The sequence below is a fragment of the Danio aesculapii genome, chromosome 20, assembly GCF_903798145.1.
Source record: "Danio aesculapii chromosome 20, fDanAes4.1, whole genome shotgun sequence".
Lineage (NCBI taxonomy): Eukaryota > Metazoa > Chordata > Actinopteri > Cypriniformes > Danionidae > Danio > Danio aesculapii.
Window position 1 is genome coordinate 24,270,740 of NC_079454.1, and position 23,172 is coordinate 24,293,911.

A 23,172-nucleotide genomic window follows, 5' to 3' on the forward strand; every position below is an offset into this window, starting at 1 on the left:
ATCTATAAAAACGGATTTCTGGAAATAGAAATTAAAGTGTATACATAATAGAGAGTGCTTAATAGTGTATAATTAGAGGTGGTTATTTTAATTTTAATGTGTCATCCAGGGTAAACAAAAAAGCCAAAAAAACAAAACAAAAAAACTGTATTTTACTTACCTCATATGGTCAGTTTTTTATCTTAATAATTATTAATAATAATTTAATAAATTTACCTGAAATTTACAGTAAAAGGCTACAATTTTAAAATAATAAATAATAAAAGTAAATACATAATAGAAAAAGTTATCATGAGTGGCGTTTCTTTTTATTTTCCTGATAAGTTCTATTCAAAATGAACATGAATAGAAAAAAATGTCTTTATTTGTACTTTCCTTATACGGCGAGTCTATTTGAATCTGAGGCACAACTGGCTCTTCATAGCAGAGGAACAAACCATCTGTTCGTGTTTCATTAAAAGCGACTCATTCCCATATTTATCACTGCACTGTATTTATGAAATGTCTTTTTTCAGCATAGACATTCTAAAAGTGTATAATATATAGGATTGTTTTGTCGTTTGTGCTGTTTGTTCGGATAACGGTATCTCACGGTGGTTTCTCCTCCGGCTGTGTCAAGCTGTCAGTGCAGTGGTCTGGTCTGGAGAGGGAGGGTCAACATGGCGTCGGAGCAGGTCTGTTTTCAATGTGAATTGTTGATATTTTCACCATTGCACTCATTTTCAAGCGAATTTCAGCTTTAAAACTAGCCATGCGTAATTCCTTCAATCTTTAAAATGATGTTTGTCGCGATTTTTGTTACGTAATTACCGTAATGTACGCGATGTATGTTCAGTCCGTTAATGGAAAATTTGACTCATTATTGCAGGGTTTCATTTGCTTCAAGTTCGTTGTTGTTACTTACAGGTGTGGTAGAATAAATCATATAAAATGAGTTTTTTGCATAAATATCTTGCTTTTTATTTATTACAGTGGAAAGGGGTGCGTGTAATTTATTTTTAGGCATACAGGCTGACTGACGGACTCGTATACTGCATTCCTGAGACAGTAACACTGCTTCTTGTTTAGGCATTACAGTGTAATAACATGAAATTGTAAAGTCATTTTATAGAAGACTTTCATTAGACTATTACAATGATCTTCATCTGATGAGTAGAATGTAATCGCTACAGCATATTGTGCTTTGAAAAAATAAAGTAGATATAATTAGTAATATAAATATAGATTAAATATTTAAGAACACAATCATAAATATGTTTGACATGTTTCTGATTGTGCTTTTTAAACAGAAAAGTCACAGAAAACAGACACAAAAGCTTTTTCAAGATTTGTTTTGCTCTATGAATATGCTTCATACATTGAAATTAGGGCTGCACAGTATAGTTTCAGCATCGATATTGCAATGTTTGCATCTGCAATGTTCACATCTGCACTGTCGAATCGAGATTATAGTGGACCAGGAGTCACAGTTGAAAACACTCATGAAATTGTAAAGTCACTGAAATGTTGTAAGGTCACTGAAAGTGTTTTTAGAGCTTGTGACTGTAACCATTTAAAGCCAGGTACAGTAAATCATTCAGGCACAATAAATGACACTGTTTGTAACTATAAAAAAGATTCATTGTAATTGTGTTATCCTTGACATTTGATTATTCAATTTGTGTATCTGAGTATTGCTAGACTCACAGAAAAGTTTTTTTCACTTGCATCTTTGCTTTACTGTATTTATCAACACTTGTAATTGATTTATTGTATTTTATGCAGATGCACTACGCTACATAATCATCACAGTCATTCTAAAATGATGATTGTTTTTTTTCGAATAGAGCTATTCCAGTGATCTGGTGAAAATTTATTCAATATCACAAAATGTATCGCAGGAAAAAAGTATCGCAATGTTAGTTTTTTGGAATATCCTGCAGCCCTAATTGAAAGTGTATTGTAGTCATAGTTCCGTCCCAAAAAAGTCAAATTTGTTATTTTACTCACACTTCGGCCATCCATCCAAGATAACCAAAACATTAGCCTGAAAACAAAATCCTAGACAGGCTGCGTTTCACTTTATTTCAAAGGCATTCTTGTTGGTGTGACGTTTATTGGTAAACCACTTGTAGCAGCATTGTACATAAAATGTACAGTAAAACATGTTCTTTTTCCAAATATCCACAGGAAATCTCAAATGCGCCGATGAAAAAGTCCATGAGGGAAAAGGCAATTGAGCGTAGATCAGCTAACAAAGAGCACAACAGTAATTTTAAGGCAGGATATGTTCCAATTGAAGAGGAGAGACTCCACAAGACAGGACTGAGGGGTCGCAAGGGCATCTTCGCCATTGGCATAATCATCCTGCTTTTTCTGCTTGCTCTCATTAACCTTATTGTAAGTTTATTGTTTGTTTGTTATGTCTGTGATATTTAAATAAGACATAGAATATTTTAGCTAGTATGCTTTAAACATGACAGTTTTGTAACAAATGTTTAATTGTTTAGTTTTATCAGGTTTATAAAATACTGATCAGCTGTTCTTCTCACTGAAAACAGTCAAGTTTTTTTGCACAGAATTGGATTGAGAGTTTTAAAGTAAACAGCAGTAAAAACAGGACGACTAAATATGATCATTACTTCAATCAGTTATAGGAAGCTTTAAAGCTGCTGTATGTAAGTTTTTGACTTTTTTAAAGCAAAAAAAATACCATAATATGTTTGCAGATATTTAAGAAACATGCCAAGTGAACATTTTTGTTTATTTGAAAAGCAATGCTAAAGTCAAATATTCCGGAACGGCTGTCTTTGTTTTGGTTATTTTAATCCACCCAATGCCAGTTTAGCCAATTATATTTCAGCACCCCGGGTTCCCTTGTTGGAAAACTGTATTTAATTCATTTAGTCATGAAGGCTCTTAAAGTATGCGTCTGCTACCTAAATGCGACCTCCGGTGGACAGTAGCAGACTCCAGAATGAGACGCAGATTCAGAGTTCCACATGAGGTTATTAATTAGCAAATAATATAAATATCACAAATGTAAACATTAGGTGTCCTAACAACACCCTACGTGACGAGATACACAATATTAAGAAATAAGAAATGTGGCTGTTTGCATCAGACGAAACACGACACAAAATTTAAATACAGTCATTCAGAAGCACAGAATATACACTCACTCACTCACTCACTCACTCACTCACAAATTGGTAAGGTTTATAATCTAAATATTACACCTCTTTAACATTTTTATATGTACATGCTGAATTATTGATATTTGTTTTGTAACTTGGTTTACACTGAGTCAGTTCTAAAGCTCAATTTAAAAGGGTTTATTTTATTTTCAAGATCTGAGGGGAAACTATCTGCTGTAGCATGGCAATAATTGTCATACAAAATGTCATTTACACTCACTTTATTAGCATTTACCACTGAATAAAGCACATGAGGTTTACCTGAGATGATCATAGTTCATCCTGTTGTTCACCTGTGAGAAATAGGAGTTTATAAAATAGAAATTTCCGGTGTTGGTTTGAAAAAAAAATCCTTTTAGTATGAAAAATTCATACTAAAAATTTATTTCTTCTATGGCATACCATTGCTTTTAGTTAAAAAACAGTTCGAATCAGCCTTTAGGCTCGATATTTAGGTACACTTACGTCAATCTGGCAACCTACGCTTTCGTGTGTTTTGATCCTGGAGTGCAATTCCTAGTTCAACCACTGGGTGTCAAACTTACATACTGCACCTTTAAGAATGAAGAATGTTGATGGGCACTCTGGTTGATGTGTGCACATATCTTCCTACAGAAATGTATATATAAGTAATTTTTACCCTTTGTGATGTCATACAGGTCCATACTGAGAAAAAATATTTTCAGAAATGTACAGAAACACTGAAAACTATTTTGGCACATTTTTTTTACATCCAACTTGTTGTTCGGGACATTTTTAGCTCTTACTTTTGTTTCTTTATCTCTTTCTTTAAAAGTGTAAAAAATAAGAATGCATGACATAGCATTAGACCTTCACTTTAAATAAATTCTATTCATGAAACAAATTTATATTCATCAGAATGTGTAGAAATGTTTTAGTAGTGATTGTAATTAGAAAATCACCATATTTTAATGATTTTTGAAGAATCATAAATAAAACAAAATATAATAATTATAAAATGACTATAGCTACTTTAAATTGTCAAAATATTTTGTAATATTTCACAGTTTTACTTTATTATTGTTCAGATTATTGGCAGCTATGGTGAACACAAGAGACTTAATATATAAAAACTCTTGATTACAAATGATCACCATCTGCCTTTTATAGATAACTCTGGTGATATGGACAGTGATACGGATAGGTCCTGGCGGTTGTGAAAGCATGGAGTTTCATGAGAGTGGACTGCTGCGCTTCAAACAGAAGGCTGATATGGGTATAGTCCACCCTCTACACAAGAGCACAGTGGGCGGCAGGAAGGACCAGGACCTTGTCATTACAGGCAACAATAACCCAGTCAGTCAGTCTTCTATTTAAGCGAATCTATAAATCTGCTTTGAATGATTGTATGAGAAAGTGTATTGATCCAGGCGTTGTCTGTGTGAATTGCAGGTGGTTTTCCGGCAGGGCAACACAAAGCTGAGCGTAGAGGAAGATAAGACGTCTATTGTCAGCGACTTGGGCATTTCCTTCACTGACCCGCGCACTCAGAATACTTTCTTTAGCACCGATTTTGACACCCATGAATTCCACCTGCCCAAAGAGGTCAAGGTTCTCAACGTGAAGAAAGCGTCTACTGAGAGAGTGAGCGCTGACACTCATTGTCTTTACTTATATGCTGCATTCCCAATTTTACCACTTATATTACACCAAAAAAATATGTACACTTTTTGTTTAGAAAAGTACTACATACTTTTAAGTTTGTAACAGAAGAGTTTTGACCTTATTCTGATTTTGCGATTGTCTTGAAACTTCCGATTCAGCTGCCTATGGGATAAATGACTAGGAATAAAAAATGGCAGAAAACGGTCAAACTACTTGCTCTACAAACAAGCGTTTATGACCATGAAGCAAAATAATAGAATAGGAAATTATCAGTTTGCAACATCAACAAGCATAATAAGCTGTTATTAACATCTAAAAATGAATGGAAGCGAATAAGACCAGAAGTCTCGAGCCAAAAGATTTAAATGGCTGCAGGCGCTCGTACGCAAAGAATAAGGTCAATACAAGCTTTAGTACATACTCGTTCGTCGTTAACATTACTGGGATAAAATTCTGTCATCATTTACTCACCATTTACTTGTTCAAAACCTATTTCAGATTCTTGCTTCTGTTGAACACAAAACAAGATATTTACCATCTGATTTCCATAGTATAATTTTCCTGCTACGGAAGTCGATGGTTACAGGTTTTCAACATTCTTCAAAGTATCTTTTTTTTGTGTTCAACAGAAGAAAGTAACAAAGAAGCTCATAAAGTTTTAAAATCACATTAATCATTCAAAGCCATTTGCCTAAACCTCTCCACTTAACCGTTGGTATTGTGTGTCTGCATATATAGTTGAAGTCAGGAATATTAGCCCCCCTGAATTATTAGCCCCTCTGTTTATTTTTCCCCCCAATTTCTGTTAAACAGAGAGATTTTTTTCAACACATTTCTAAACATAACAGTTTTAATAACTCTTCTAATAACTGATTTATTTTATCTTTGCCATGATGACAGTAAATAATATTTGACTAGATATTTTCAAGAGACTTCTATACAGCTTAAAGTGACATTTAAAGGCTTAACTAGGTTAATTAGGTTAACTAGGCAGGTTAGGGTAATTAGGCAAGTTATTGTATAATAATGGTTTGTTCTTTAGACTATCGAAAAAATATATATCTTAAAGGGGCTAATAATTTTGACCTTAAAATGTTTTTATTTTAAAAAATGCTTTTATTGTAGCCAAAATAAAACAAATAGGACTTTCACCAGAAGAAAAAATATGATCAGACATACTGTAAAAATTTCCTTGCTCTGTTAAACATCATTTGGCAAATATTAAAAAAAGGAAAAGGAAAAAAAATTCAAAGGGGGGTAAATAATTCTGACTTTAACTATGTGCCATAAAATGCATAAAAACATGCAACACATAGTGTGTTATGGATGAAATTAAATGTTAGATTGTGCATAGATCTGCACTTTCAATTCCTACTGGAGATAGACCAAATTTAAATTTGTACAGAGCGTAAAAGACAGCGATGGAGTAATACTTTTTTTAAATACTGTTTAGGATGAATAGTATGTGAATTGGGATGCAGCAATAATCTTATGAAACCTGAGTTCAATCGAAGAAGTAATAGTGGTTAATCACATTGCATACTGTACTAGCGGCTATGTGTCAGAACATATCTTAATATGATATCATCTTAGTCTTTGATAAGTCACAGGTGAGTTATGACTCAATGCCATCCTTTGCAGATCACCAGCAATGCATCATCTGACCTCACTATCAAAGGAGATGGTAAGGCCATTATTCGTGGCAACGAGGGAGTTTACATCATGGGCAAAACTGTGGAGTTCAGCATGGGCGGGGGCATTGAACTGAAAGCGGTGAGTGGTAGAAAATGATTATTTGTGTCTCTGTGTGTTCCTTTACAGAAAATGTAGTGCAGTTTTACTTCAACTCTTTCTGTATATCTTATAAACCTTTTTATAAATGTGGGAATGGGGTAATGTCCCTGTTTAGTCACCTTCTCCTTGTAATATCTATGTCATATCCATGTCATTATACAAGTTGGTGTCCTTATTTGTCACAAAAAAAACACTTACACACACACACTTACATACACACTATATAACTGCAAACCTATTTCATAAAAGTCTGGTAACATTTATCTCAAATAAAACTATTGGCTTTTTCCAAGCAAATATAATAATATAATATTACATAATAATTAAAAAAGATAATAAAATTTACTTTTACTACACATATTCTAAGTATATATTGTTACATTTTTAAATTACTGTGAATAATGATGGAACTTTGATGAGCAGCGTGATGTGTTTTTCCAACAAACAGCAACAAACTCACTTTTAATCTTACCAGGGACCAGATAAGCTTTCAAATTAATGTCTTTCTACCACTGAGATGGATTATATATGTTATTATTTAATTATTGTGCATGGCAACTTGTTGGGGCCGTGTAAACAGTACAGTAATTATTTCACAACATTCTAAACACAACGGCCAACTTGTTTGTTGGTGTTTGCATGTGAGATGTGACTTTGCCTATAGATGTTATTTGAACCATCAAAGTAGCCACTTTACTTGCATTCAATATAATTTATATGTACATAAATCACAAAAAAAATAAAAAATAAAATGTAAACAACATTTAAATGTCGACACCGAATTAGGTCTCATCTATGACCTACAGTATTTTGCATATACAGTAGCCATTATGATCACACTTTATTTTGATGGTTCGTTTATTGAATTTAAGTTGCATTGCATCTACATGCCAACTAATTCTCATTAGATTTTAAGCAGACTGTTAGGGTTGGGGTTAGGGTTAGAGTAAGCTGACATGTACTTGCAAAGTTTTTTATAGCCAGTTAAATGTCTGTTGAAGGAGCAAGATCAACAGATATTAAGCAGACAGTCTACTAATACTCAAATGGACCATCAAAATAAAGTGTCACCGTCTTTACTACAGTTTTGAGAGTCACATGATTCTTCAGAAATCATTCAAATGTGCAGACTTGGTGAAACACTAATATATATTTAACCACAAACCTTTAAATTATGGTGTATATTAAGAATTCAGATGCAAAAACTGAAGTGACGTTTGAATTTTTCATCTAAATTATCATTTTTCCTCAGCCTGCTGTGTTTATGTTTAGTTGTTTCACTTAAAAGGCAATGAAAAGAACCTGTTCTTTGCCTTAAAAGTAAAATTACTTTACCTACACACAACAGCCTGAGAAAAATGCTCACATTAGAAGAAATTTTCAGATGGCGTTTAGTGGTTTCTGCATCTAAACTCTTCATGATTATATAATTCTTTTGTATGTGTTGTGTGCAGGAAAACAGCATTATTCTAAACGGCTCGGTGATGATCAGTCCATCACGTATACCAAACTCCTCTCTCGGGGGAGACCTGTACTTCAATGACAACCTGGAGAGGTATAAACTCTGCATGTGTGCAGACGGGACGCTTTTCAGAGTTCAGGTCAAATACTCCAACATGGGCTGCCAAACGTCTGACAATCCGTGTGGGGCAGCGCACTAATGTACAAAAAAAAAAAAAGAGGAATGCCACTGGAACATACACATGCTTATTGATGTCTTCAAATCAATTGCTAAATAATGCAAACATGCAAATTAGTGTTTTCTTTTTTTTTTTTTTACAGGATATTATTTATAATATCAGTGCAAACACAACACAAAACACACACTATCCACCTTCACAGTCCAACCCACCGGGACAGTTTCTTCTACACACCCACTCAACTTTATTGGAGGCCTAAGAACACATACACACTCACAGAGTTACACACACATACCTCTGTGATAATAATCGCTCTCTTATAACCATAAATCCCTTCCAGCACAAACAGTACCGTTTTCTTTTATGGCCGACAGCTCCCTATGCATTATCATTGGGTCACCTCAGTGTTTTACAGCCTTTAAGCTGCCTTTTTTTCAACCTTCACTGCATGTGCTTTATATATTTTATATATGATCATTGAGTCCAGTAATTTGATAATCTGAACGATATCAATACTGTCTTTTATAGTCCCCTACTGTTGTTAATAACTATCAAATGGGCACATAAGACGAGAGATACTGTTTGTCTGAAATTAAATAGTTTCAGTCAAAGACAAGATGTATAGGTGACTTTTTTCCTTTCAGTATAACATAAGGAAGATTTATTTAGAGCTTTTTCTGCACACTTATTGTTTGATTTCACAAAGTGTCATCAGGATGGGTATTCAATCATGTTTTCTCAAAGTGTTGGTAGCTATAGGGTATATGCAGAGCTAGCGTTTCTTCCCATACCGATAAACTTCCGGTAAACAGTTAATGTGGCTGTCAATTTGTTTACGGTTACAGAATCAATATTGTAATGTAATTAAAATATAATCAGATAAATAGACTTCAGCATTCATTTAGTTGTTGAAGCCTAAACCTAGATGAAAAGCCGTTTACATGCTCGCGCCCATCAGGATCAGCAGGCGAGCGCAAAAACGCCATTGAAAATACTGGAGGAAAATTAATTGAAATATTTATAGACATGTTAACTTAATGCAGTGCTTCTTGTACATTCTGGGACCCACTTTATGTCGTATATTATTTAGGCAGTAAAGATCATTGCTTTTTAAAGAAAACAGACCTTAAACGCGCTGATTTTGTAACGGCATACAGTTCACCGGAAGCATTTGACCCAGGTTACTGACAAATTAACAGTCCTGCATGCTTCTGCATATACCCTATTGACTTACACTTTATATTATGTATCGACAATGACGACAGTTTCAGCGAAATAAATAAATCTTTAATGTTTTACTGAAGAAAAAAAATCAATATCACCTATATCTTGGATGGCCTAAGGGTGAGTAAACGAACAGCAAACTTTGATTTTTGTATGAACTTCTCTATAGTTTAGTTTAAAACAGTGTTTCTCAACCACGTTCTTGAAGGACCACCAGCACATTTTCCATGTCTCTTTAGGAACACACCTGATTCAGATCATTATCTGAAATATCTGTAATGGGTGTGACAGACAAAGGAGACAACCAAAACAAGCAGTGTTGGATGTCCTCCAGGAACGTGGTTGAGAAACACTAGTCTAAAAGATTAGTCCTACATGGTAAATATGACTTTAGAAGAAGGTATTTAAAGTGGCTCAGATGTCATTAACATTTTTAGGGTTGGTTTTTATATCACAGATGTTTACTTGGCCTTGATTTTAGCCTTTTGCTTTTGATTTCTCTATTTTTATTGAAGCAGGATCAGCACAGCGAACAGGTTTAAAGCCAGATCTCATACACTTTTAAAAAATGTTAGGTTTCACACAGTCGATTTGTGTTGGGACAACATGAAGAAATGAAGTTAACTTATTAGTTTTTACAAATTTAAGAGGACTGAACATAACACAATTAAGTTGTCCCTTTTAAAATCTGAAGAATTGTGTTGTTTCAGCTGAATTTAAACAAGTAGTTTGAACTAATAGCAAATCTCATTTTTTGAGTGTATAAAGTTTGATCCTTATTAAACCCTGATCCTGAAACAGTTCCATCACTTATTTTCAAGGTCTTTATTATAGACAAATGAAAAAAATGACTTGTCTAATGACATGTTCAGAGGTGTGTACCAATAAAAAAAATGTCTGATATCTTTTGATAAGATAAAAACAGGAAACTTCTATAATATGTTTGTGAGTTATTCGAGTGTGATATTTTGTGCAATATAAGCTTCTTGGCCTGGTTCATCTGGGCACATGTGTGCTATTTATTTTGTTTCTGAAAACAGTATTATTGCAATGTCTAAAATGTTTTCTGCTTAAAAGACTAATTATCAGATGTGACGTTCAATCTGTTGATCTGAAACAGTCTCATCATTCATGTTTTTAGATCTTGGCAACATTGTCAGGAAAGTTACACATTATTGAATGAAGAGGAAAATCAGAGCGTTCATATTTGCAGTGTTTTTGTTAATAAATCTAAATGGAGGTTTTGACTGAAATGTGTGTTGTGATTGTTGGGACTTTTTTTAAGTGGAAAATTTGTCCATTTTATGTATGGTTCTAACAACAATATACAATAAAATCTATGAATGAGTAGGTTTGTATCTCGATTATTTTCCATCTTTCTCTGTTACCTTTATTACTCAGTTTTATATTATTTTTGTTTTTACTTTTTAAAGAATATTCTGCTTTACATAATTATTTAGTTCTTTATTTTTTTGTGACTAAAAATATGTGGCAACTGAGTGAATAGATTAATTTACTTGTCAATTATTAATTTTAATCTGGTTGCTGTTATAAATTATATAGATTTGTGAATATTTTAATATTAACCCCTATTTAGCCTCACTTTTTTGCGTTAGTGTCTTATTATTTTTTTAATTTATGTTATTAATGTTATTTTATAATGTATATATTTTTTTAAGTCCTCAAAATGCTGGGGAGGGAGCAAACCTGAGTAAGACATTAACTCAGGTGAGTGATTGTGTTCTGTGTCTGTGGTGCCATAATGCTATTCAGACTTTGATCTTAGGGAAGTTGGAGTTAAAGTCAAAGAATTTTTTCATCGCCCTCAGTGTTTTGTTAGTAATTATCCAGAGCAACATTCAGAAGATCACCGAAGACGAGCGGCAAATTGTTACCCCAAAAAGGTTAGTTAAAAAAAATACATTCTTTTCTATACAGTAAATCTGCGACATAAAGATTTCCTTTAAGCTAAGGCCAATAAAAAATGGTGTTTGAAATTTTTGACTGTGCTTACAATTGATTCTGTGATTTCTCAGCTGTCATTCTAACAGCTCTGTATTGTACAACAGAAATCTTCTGACATAAATCTGTCAATTGTTGTGTTTAAATCATTCAGGGCTGACTATAATGTCAGCGTCCCGCTTGGTGTTTGGTGTGGCAGTGTTGCTCCTTCATCTCTGGGGGACACACTGTTTCCCCACCTCCGCCTGTCCCATTCCCTGTCTCTGCCAGCCCGGTCCAGTCCTAAACTGCTCTTCTTTGGGCCTGAATAAGACTCCCTCATGGATTCCAGAAAGTGTGGTTTCCTTGAACATATCCAACAATGCTCTGAGTTCCCTGGCTCCTCTCAGCTTTGGTCATGTGAAGTTGAAAGGACTTTTACACCTCTGGGTGGACAGTAATGGTCTGGAGAGCCTGTCTCTGATTTTCCGTTCAGGCACTAGGACCCTGTCAAGTGGACAACAGGAATGCAGCTCCTGGGCACCTGACCTTCATTTGCTGTCTGCTGAAAGAAACCATCTCAAACGTCTACCAAACGGTATGTGTGGCAAGATTGTTCATTAATGATTCATGCAATCCTTTCTGTGTCCTGAACAACATTTGAAATTATGTAGTAAATCAAGGCAGCTCTATTACATTTCTAAGTCATGGGTGGCACTGTTGCTACAAAAGTAATGGGGTAAAAACTGATACTTATAAAGATCAAATTTCAGCTGTTAATAGTCATTTAAAGATTATTGTGAGAAAACAAATTAAAGTAGGAAATGAATCAAACTAATATTCTCAAATGTATTTATTTAAATGACCCTCAGAGTCCTGCAATATTAGGGTTAAATTCAGGGCAATGTGGTAGCCAAGTGTTGCCTCACCGCAAGGAAGACCAGGAGGCCATTCTGGCTATGTTCTCCCTGTGTCTGTGTGGGTTTCCTCCAGGTGCTCTGGTTTCTCCAGTCCAAAGATGTGGTATAGGTCAATTGAATAATCTAAATTGGATAATTTAGTCATCCAATTTAACTGAATAATTAAATTGGTCGTAGTGTATGAATGTCACAGTGTGTGGGTGTTTTCCAGCACAAAGGGTTGTACTCAGTGTTGCACCTGGAAGGGCATCCGCTGTGTAAACAACATGCTGAGTAATTGGCAGTTCATTATGCCGTGGTGACCCTTGATAAAAGCAGGGAATATGCTTAAAGAAAAGTGAGTGGTTACACTCCACCAAAAAGTATAATAAAAATGTTACCTAAATGTTAATATTTCATTAAGAAATTCATGATTCATCCAAAATTTGCCAATTTCTGCTGCATTCTGTTACACAGTTAATCCCCTTTGCTTTTTCTTTTTTTCTTTTTTTAATATTTCCCAAATGATGTTTAACAGAGCAAGAAAATTTTCACAGTATGTCTGATAATATTTTTTCTTCTGGAGAAAGTCTGATTTATTTTATTCTGGCCAGAATAAAATCAGTTATTAACTTTTTAGAACCATTTTAGGGACACAATTATTAGCCCCTTTAAACTATATATTTTTTTCAATAGTCTACAGAACAAACCATCATTATACAACAACTTGCCTAATTACCCTAACTTGCCTAGTTAACCTAATTAACCTAGTTAAACCTTTCAATGTTTATGTTTATGTTTAGAAATGTGTTGAAAAAAATCTTCACTCTGTTAACAGAAATTGGGGGGAAAATAAACGGGCTAATAATTCTGACCTTAACTGTATATAGTAATGTTTGTTATAAACAATGTATCTGTACATTTTATTATTTTGTACAAATTCATTTTGCCCTCATAATCTTCCCTCCCCCTTAAAACAAGTTTTCTTCACTTTTGGTCACAGAATGCCTTTAGACAGGGCTATCAGTGCCTATCGTGTTTCTGCTCTGCCTTTGTAGGAGGCAGTGGTTCGAACCAATATGATACGATAAATTTGAATAATGTGAATAATAAAAATTGTTTGTAAAATTCAGCTCCTAATTGGGGATGATTTGGATTCAGGCATGTCAATACATTCTGCACCAGAGGGTGCAAAAGGTGATTCCGGTGGAAAGTGCAAACTGGCATTCAAATCTTCCTCCATTTTGTTAGCAACACCCATCTTCCATAAATCCAATTAGCTCCTAAAAGACAACATATACCGCCCTACTTTTTTTTCTCATTTCAGCAATTGTTTCAACAGTATGTATGTCACAATAGGGGGAAAAAAGTACAATCTTAACTTCTGTTTCATGCCGACTTTAACCCACTCACTAATTGAACTAGAAGTTTTGATTGGTTAGAGTCAGCCCTGCCTGCTATTGGCTAAAGTTTAGAGCACCACCCTAGTAGTTTTTAAAGAGTGCCATCTCAAATGCCAAGTCACTCCCTTTGTACTGCCTTTTAATGGTAACATTCAGATAGATAGATAGATAGATAGATAGATAGATAGATAGATAGATAGATAGATAGATAGATAGATAGATAGATAGATAGATAGATAGATAGATAGATAGATAGATAGATAGATAGATAGATAGATAATCCATCAATTCAATCTATAAAATTAATAAAACCTACATACTCTCCGCCCTGTGATAAATGACTCATCATTAGAACTTTGATCTGTTTCGATTACACACTCTCAACCAGTTAAATTCCATTCAAAACAGTCAGAGGATCCACCTTCAGGATGAGGTGAAGAGAAATCACCTGTGATCTAGTTACAAGGGTTGAGTGCTGGCATTCCTGTGCCTCATGACAGGCTGTAAAAGGGTAATAACGGTCTAAACACATTCCAGAAGGTGAATTTTATTATGGCCTTGTATTTTGGCCAACCTTCAAATAAATGCTAACATGGGGTTCTAAGTGCAGTATGGTTATTTTCTGTTTTGCAAGCCTTTAGGTGTCGTCCCTCCGTTTGTTTTACAAAATGACATAGAATAATGCAGTGTACTGAGAAATGCCCAACTTGAATGAACTAATTGTAATCCCAAGGGTCAGATTGTCAGACTCAAGCAGTGAGCAAATCTGTCTACAAAGTGTTTTGTCCCTCTCAAGCAGAATGTTTATTCTGTGGCCACCAAGCAGCTGTTTCAGGCATGCAAGACCAAGTCCATTCTATTTGAATGAGAGTATGGTAAAATTGCCAATTGGCTCTTTTATTTAGGGGGCTTATTTCACCATATTCTGTGTTGCAGTTACTCCCATTCAGAGCAAGTTAAGCAAATACTTATGGTACATCTTAAACTAAAATACACTTAAACTGTTGCAACTTTACTTGAATAGGAAATATCAGACACCAATGCTGGATGTCAAAAAAAGTATTTCGTTCACAGGGTATGGTATGTAATACCTTGCTTTAATACATCTTAATAATTTCTTCTCGTCACTTTAAATTCTAATAGAAACACCAAAAAGCTTTTTGTTAAATATTTGTTTTGGAGCACAGGTCATTTAACTTGGAACGTTGAGTGTTTTCACACCTGGAGATCATTTACTTTGTTTAAAAAAGGGGATTAAAATGTTGCTCAATTCGCTTTCACAAGGCAACATTTCTGTGAATACGCTTTCATCTGTTTATGTTCCAGGATTCTGTTCATATTAATCATCTATCAAAATGGATAAACAACTGCTCCACTGGTTAATTGTGGCTTTCTTTGCAGCTGTCATTATAATATTTTATTATTTAGAGCAAGAATCAAGGCATTGTTTCTATTCTTAAATTTGTTAGCTTGACTAAATTTCAATCAGGCATTATACTTTCTCTTTGATCAAATTTGATCCAATTATTGATACTGAGAGTCATTAACATTGCTGTTTTTCATTAAACAGTCATAGTTACTCATCTTACACTTTAATAAAGCATGGATTATCAGATTTTCTATGATTTTCATAGTCGTGTCACAGATGTTTTCACGCTGTATGACTATCTGGGGTAGCGTTTAGTCGCTGCTGTGTTTACATGGCAAGATGGATCGGCAACAGGGGGTTTACACTGCATGAATTTACAATAGTAAGAATAGCAGACAACTTTGTCTTGGCACAAAAACTACATCTGACAACCAAACACACACAAAAATTGAGAAATTTGAGAAAAATTGGTCATGTATCTTTTGTTATAAATACATAATGAGACAGAAGCCTTTAGCGGGGTAGAAAATGAACTTATTTTGCTCACCTGGGTTTTGAGGGGAATTAGCAATTTCTCTTCAACTTTTTTCGGCCTGTTGTGGTATTGCACAGATGACACATCAAACAGGCACGGGTACTGCTGCCAAATTTACACTAGTTTTTCCTTTATTTCTTCAGTCCAAATAGATCAAAAAGAAGCACTCCCACCCCCACCCCCATCTTCCCGCTGGCCTGCAGATACCCATAGTGGATGCTGCTCTCTCATTGGCTGTTAGTAGTCACCGATGTTAATTTAAATCCGAACACATTTTACACGACATGATTTTATATCGCAGACAGGTCCAGATATTTAGCATGCCAAATATCTGACAGGTGTTGGCGACTCATCTGCGATTCTCTCAGATCGCGTCTTTGATAGTTCACATTGTTCCTCATGTGAACGAGCACCGATTTGCCTGTGATTTCAGGCATTTGTCAGCGATTTCTCTAAACTATTTAAGGCTAAAATCATGCTGTTTAAACTTAGCATTAGTGGCCTTAACCATAGTTGATATTAAATTTGGGACCAGAAAGTCGAGCAGTATCAACCTTTTCTTGAATGGGTCTTACATTCCATGCTAAGAAAATTACTCCTTTTTGAAATGCTATTGCAGAATTGCAGAAGGCAATTTTAGCAGGGTTGTACTGTTTCTGTCTGCTTTGAAACTTATCTGTTGTTTGAAATCTAAAGGGACCTGTTAACGAACGCCAAGAACCAGGTCTTAAACTGTGTTCGATCTCTGCAGATCCCAGTCTGGGCAGCCTGTAAGCCATGTGAATTAGATTGCACTGCCTCAATGTTTTTTCGGCTCTTTCCTATTCAAGGCACAGCCTCAAAGTTTCTGATTCACCTCTGTACAGCAGACCATGGTTTCAGCTCAGCAGTGAACATGTATTTTAAAATAAGCAAAAGAGTTCTCCATCTCCCTTTTCTGGCAAACAAGAACCCTTTCAAGCTTTTGACTCTGATTGAACCTACTTATTTGCATGCAGGAACATTTGGTATGTACTGGTTTCACAAATATAAATTAAAGTGATTTAAAGTAGCTTGGGTACAAATATTAAGACAACTTATCGCAATAATTGTTAGAATGTTATCACCAAGAACTTAACGTTGACGTCTTGACGGTATCAAAACAGCTTGTGCAAAAGCCTCACTGATTAGTGCAAGTGTTGATTCACATGGGGCTTCATAACTGGGCAGTTATGTTAGGTGTTGTTATGGCCACAGATACTGGCAAAAACAGGCGTTCATGATTTATGGGGTCAAGGCAGGCTGAAACAGGTAGAACTGAGAGCTAAATTTAGGCAGTGCCATAGTTGTGTGGGACGTCTATGAAAATAGAGGCACTTTTTTTAATCATTCACCTTTTCCCTTCCAATTTAATGCATGGGAAACAATATCTGGTGGCTCAAAACAAGTGCAAAATCTCTGACACTGCATCTAACAGTCACAACAGTCTTTAGTGCCTAAAAGGACACATTGATATTTAACTAGAAAGTTTATCAGTGTGTGTGGTTAATCATTGCATTATGTGTACCTTTTGGTCTTATGAATATACATTCCTCCTCCAGGGCTGGGTTGCATGAAATCCCTGCGAATTCTTCAGCTGTCTTACAACCAGATCTCTGTGATCAGTCTTTCTGACCTGGACAACTGCAGCCATCTGAAAGAGCTACATCTACAGCATAATAGTATCACAAGCATTCACCCACATGCTTTTAAAGACCTACAACAGCTGAAGGTAATGCCACAAAACTATTTAACTTACTTGTGTTTCATGTTTAATACTGGTCACATGGTGTTGACTTTTTCCTAGAAACAAATGAGGATGAGAGCAATTTTACAGTTTTGGGAGTGTGCTCCCCCTAGTGGGGTATAACATTTGGAGTTGATTTTTGTCCTCCAGTAACCTCTAGTTCCTTGACAGAATCTGTGGTAACTGCATAAATCAGGGTAAATCAGACTTTGTTCCTGGAGGGCCACTGTCCTATAGGGCTGTTTACACATGGTCTTGCATTTCCTAGTCATCCATTGTCTCTCATCAGATATGTAACGAAGGCCAGCTAGCGAAATGCTATGCAGATAAACCTCACTCTTCTGACATCTAAAGATGCTCCAGCGACATACCCTAGATGCCATGGTCTTTAGCCTCCTTGTTAGAGCAACTGACTTCCATACAAAGAATCGCTGGTTCGATCCCAACTCGGATTGGGTGCAGTAGGACTGGTGGTTTACAGATAGCCATCCGATTTCTAAAAACAGTTCCCTTTACATTTGGTCAAATATATGCGCCTCCGCTAAACAGATATGAGTCCAATCTTTAAATCCTGCACTATATGCAAATCTAATTAGATCAACTAAAGCATCAGATACCATTTTAATTTTTACAGAAATGCAAGCAATATGTTTTATTTGGCATACAAATTACTTTATACTCCCTCTAGAGATTCTCCGTGCAGGTGGCTTTGTACTTCACTAGTGTTTCAGTAAAACATCAGTAAAAGTGCAAGCAGCCTCCAGGATTACTGTCATTACAGGCATAATAAAACATCTATTTTGGTCTCACAGATATGTGCAAGAAATCATTTAAAACTGTAAAGTATTTACATTAATTTATGTAAAACCTACTCTCCCAACAACAAAACACCATCCATTTGTAAATTAACAAAATTTTCCAATTATTTTTCAACTCCTTTTACAGCGATTGGCAACAACTGTGTGCTGCATCTCTGTTGTTAATGTTGTAATTTGATATTCATTTAATGTCTGACTTTTATCATTTTACAGGCAAAATTAAAACAAAAATAAGAAGAAAAAGAAAAAATATCCAACTGTTAATTGTGACATTTCTGTTTATTACATGTTTATTTCTTGCTTATTGCATTTTTTATATCTGACGCTCATTTACTCCATAGCATGTGGACTCTCACATTTATTTTTTAATTTTTGGAGGAGTAAAGTACATACATGGTGTCAACCACCAGATGCATTTAGGCTTGTCTAGTTTCATCTGGAATTAGTCCCAGACCACCTCCTGAAGTGGTTTGAGCAATCAGATTTATATCCCTCTCGGATGTATCGTTTAGCTACCTGATCAGAAAAAATGCTTGAAGTGACCAGGCGTAAACAGCCCTATATAGTTTAGAAAAAAACTAATTAAACACACCTGAATTTATTTAAGGTCTTCAGATTACTAAAAACACGTAGGCAAGTGTGTTGGAGCTGGTTGGAACCACATTCTGCAGGATGTTGTTCCACCTGGATCAGAATTGCACAATCTTGATGTAAATCAACATTCTAGCCTAGTGTGCATTAAAACTTGGGACACAAAAAATTCATTGACTTTCTATTTCTATCCAGGTCCTTGATCTGAGCTATAACTTGCTGGCCACTATTCCTGTCCCTGCTTACCAGTCCCTGCGGAACCTGAATGCTTTGGTTGATGTCTCCTTCAACGGATGGATGTGTGACTGCAATATGCAGACCTTAAGAAAATGGATAAGCTTTGATACTGAAATGGGTGATGCTTCCTGGAAAGTGGTGTGTGCCTCTCCACCACACCATGCTGGAAAAGATCTGCTTCAACTGAATGACTCTGAACTCACTTGTCCAACATATAAACACAGGACATCTGGTCACTACCGTAATATGATTGTGGAAGAGGGGACGCAGATATCCATTCCTTGTAGGAATGTCAGTCAAGGTGGAGCTTTTGATTGCTTATTTTAAAATAATAAAACCAGTTGTAGCTACTGAAGCAAGATATAAATATATTATATCATAACATTGTTCACATTTGGTGATAAATTTCCTGCGATTTCCTTTGTAGGTATCCTGCAGGTTCGCTGGTGGACTCCACATGGCCAGGCAAATGATGATCAACCAGAACTTTTAATTAAGGATATCACAGAGCAGCATGCAGGACTTTATATATGCATTACAGGTGTTCAAGGGGAGCACATTTCAGTGATTGATCTGCATGTCTACAAAAAAGGTAGTGGCTCAAGACTACGTCGGGAGGCAGCAGTTATCATGGATAAGCAAGAAAATGTTATCTTGCCAAAAAATCCTACTGTACGTGAAGGGTCAAGAACACAGTCAGAATTTGTTCTTGCTGTCTGCCTGTCAGTCATCATTACATTCATTTTAGCATTTATTCTCGGTGTAGTTTTGAGGCCACTGTTAGACAAGTTATGGAGGAGAATACGATCCAAAAGAAAATCTACATCCTCTCCAACCTTGTCTACTGAACCCCAGCCATATGTGAATGAGGGTTACTGTGATGTAGAAGACCATGAACGCGAAGTGAGAGTGGGTTCAAGAGTTAGATTTGGTGAAGTAACAGAAGTGGAAGATCAAATGCCCTACTATGTCACTGTTGATGAGGACCAAGCAGATGGCTCCTCTGAGAGCAACACAGAATCTGGTGGCCTTTATGAGGTTGTTGAAAACAATAGATCCTCAGTAACTGATGAGAATCAGCAGGCCCTTGAGATGGAGAGACACAGAGGAAGAGCAGACAGTAGTGGCAGCAGCTCACTACAGGAAGGCGAAGTAAATGCTTTAGTCATAAATGGTCAGAAACTGCCACCCAGCTCAACGGAAGACATGGAATTTGAGCCAATTCCAGATGAAACAAAAATCACAAAGATAAAGAGAAGGGACAGTTCTTCAGCATCATCTCACTCAAGTCAGGAAGTTACCTTCTCAAGTAAAATAAGGGATTCAATGGAACAAAGTGTTGACCCTTCTCCTGCCACTAAAAGTGAAATTCCAGGATTTACCAAGGAGCCTTTTTCAGAATGGCCAGTCAGATTGAAAGAACAAAATGTTGATGATTTGGACCCAGAGTTGTGGAATGACAGTGGAGAAAGCTTTTCTTTCAATGAAGACTCAGAAAGATCAAGTATACATGATCTCTCCAGCTCAGCTTTAGGACACCCCCTGAAGGACGAAGACAAATGGAGGCAAGTCAAAGTAGAATCACCTTCAAATAAAATAAACATTGATTCAGATGTTGATTTTGACAAGCCATTTGGTAAAGAAGTTCTTGTTGATGATGGAAAGCAATTTGAGTTTTCTGACAACGAAAGCTCTAGTAATTCAAGTCAAAGTGGTGAAAGTGTAGGTGGACCAAATAATTATACTGTAAATCCAGAGTTGGATGAAGAAATCGTGGATGAATTGGACATAGGGAATGGTGCAAATGTAGTTAATTTAAACAGATTTGGCTCTCTTGAAGATCCCACTTTCAGGGAAACAATGCCTAGTGCTGGCATTCTTATAAGACAGGAGACTATCATTTTAGAGCCTTCAGATATACATTTGACTTTTACTCATGGAAACAGCGTTGATGAGAGTATGCTTACTGATGACTCCTCAATGGACTCCTTAATGAACATACCACACCAATCTGAACAATTTGCAGACATGGTTATTGATACTGTGCCAAAGGTTAAAAGATATGTTGAATTTAAACAGTCTGAATTTCATTCTGGATCAATTTCTCCATCCTCACAAAAGAAGAATATCTTAACAAAGGAGGATGTAATATCTGAAGCTAACACCGGTGCATCTTTTGAAGACAACAGTTCCTTAATGCAAAGAGAAGTGTCTCCTGATACTATTCAAAAAGTGAAGCGATACATTGACTTCAAACAGTCTGATCCTCATACCTCAACTCTACCATTACCTTCTTTAACCAAAAAAGATGCTATGCTGGAAACAAAAAGATACAGCGTGTCCTCAGATGATGATGCACAGCTGACAACTAAGGACGACAATTCTTTCTGGACAACATGCATACCTTCTGATGAAGTTTCAAAGGTTAAAAGATACATTTCCTTTAAACAGTTCGAAACTTCTTCTCCAACTGTCCCTTTACCTAAATCTGAGACCACAACTGAGGCATCAATACAAACTATGCAGCCCAGTGACAGTCAAAACGTGAAGGAACACATGTTTTTTAAGCAGCATGAAAGTCGTTCCTCATCTCTGCCATCCTCACCTACCTCGACAAGAAAAGGTCTATTAGGAAAAAAGTCAAAAAACAAAAAACGAAATGATCAGTCATTCTATGGAAGTCATGAGAACCTTCCACTGTACCATGTTCATCCATCCTATAGATCAAGTATAAACAGGTTGAATAGAGGCTACGATACAGATATATCATATTCCAGTGAAGATGAAGATCAGTTTATAGAGTACCCAAGAAAATTAGAAATTACAACAGCACCTGGGTTGAATGGAGAATCCATCAAACCTGGTAAAAGTAAAGACAATGTCCTTAACATTGATTTTGACAACTCTTCCAGCAGCACAGATGTATTTGAGAAGAAACGTTCTAAAGGCTTAATGAGACTAAGAGCATTAGGTGCACGACTTTTCAACAGAAATGAAAATGAAACAGATGTGATGACGTCACCAGCTGATTGGGATGCTGGAAGACCTGGAGGTGTCTCTGTTAATAAGCAGTCCAAGTTAACTAAAAAACAAACCACTGATGAAGACATTATCTTTGGGAAAAGTTTATCTTTTGATCACTTACCAAAAGTGAAGAGATACATTCAGTTTTCACACTCATACCCACAAGCACAGTTACCATGTCCTCCACCAACCACTAGCACAATCACACCTGATTTCAAAGTGACAACTGAATCCAGGACATCCAGTTTCTCATCAGAGGATGATTTCAAACCAACCACTGAAGATGAAACATTTGGTGGACAAGTAGATGCATCTTTTGACAGACTTCCAAAAGTAAAGAGATACATACAATTTTCACATGTTGAACCTTATTCTACAACACTTCCTTTAAAAGGTTCACCTGAACTGGTGGTACAGCCTGAATCAATGAGGTCCAGTACATCATCTGATGGTGATCATGGTGATGATTTCAAACCTAATGAAGACAGTTTCTTCAGTCAAATAGGTGTATCTTTTGATAATGTGCCATATGTTAAGAGATACATCCAATTCAATCAGCCAAAACCTTACTCTCCAACTCAAACATCTTCACCCATTTCAATCAAGAGACCTGCGGTGGAAGTGGAAAAAAGTTCCAGCACATCTGTCAAGTCGGATGACAAATCTGATGCTACAGGAAACTGGGGGCAAATAGATCTTAATGTAGTAACAAATGTTAAACGATATGTTCAATTTACAGAGTTCAAAGATTCTTCAACTCCTCCATTGGTTTCATCTTCCTCTACAAAAGTCACAACTGAGATGGAAGTAAAAAATGAATCTAAAATTGACAGATTCCCTAGAGACCAGGGTAACTTAATTCAAGCAGAGGAATTGCTTGAAAATATTCCAAAAGTGAAACGATACATTCACTTCAAACAGTCTGAACCACAACCCAACACTTCTGATACACTGCATGTCACACCTGAAATGATAAACAAATCAGAAACAAGGAGATCAAGTACATCTTCTGAGGAGCTAACTAAAGAGGAAGGCGATGCCTTGGAAGAAACAGTTGCATCCCTTAATAGTGTACCAAGAGTCAAGAGATATATTCAATTTACATATCCTGAGAGTCAATCCCTTACTCA

At 35.9% G+C, this 23,172-nt stretch overlaps 1 protein-coding gene across 1 annotated transcript; it reads left to right on the plus strand.

The window, feature by feature from the left end:
- The first annotated feature begins 449 nt into the window (after positions 1-449).
- Positions 450-10,808, plus strand: sgcb (sarcoglycan, beta (dystrophin-associated glycoprotein)). Its single transcript, XM_056481470.1, has 6 exons — positions 450-674; positions 2,170-2,379; positions 4,308-4,493; positions 4,590-4,781; positions 6,444-6,575; positions 8,051-10,808. The coding sequence occupies exons 1-6, from the start codon at positions 660-662 to the stop codon at positions 8,255-8,257; spliced, it is 942 nt and encodes a 313-aa protein (XP_056337445.1). The 5' UTR covers positions 450-659; the 3' UTR covers positions 8,258-10,808.
- The last annotated feature ends 12,364 nt before the right edge of the window (positions 10,809-23,172 follow it).

Bases quoted from the DNA above. Each gene is read 5' to 3' on its own strand.
- sgcb (XM_056481470.1), top strand. The intron at 4,494-4,589 runs GTCAGTCAGTCT...TGTGAATTGCAG, and splicing joins TTACAGGCAACAATAACCCA to GTGGTTTTCCGGCAGGGCAA. The intron at 6,576-8,050 runs GTGAGTGGTAGA...TGTTGTGTGCAG, and splicing joins GGGGCATTGAACTGAAAGCG to GAAAACAGCATTATTCTAAA.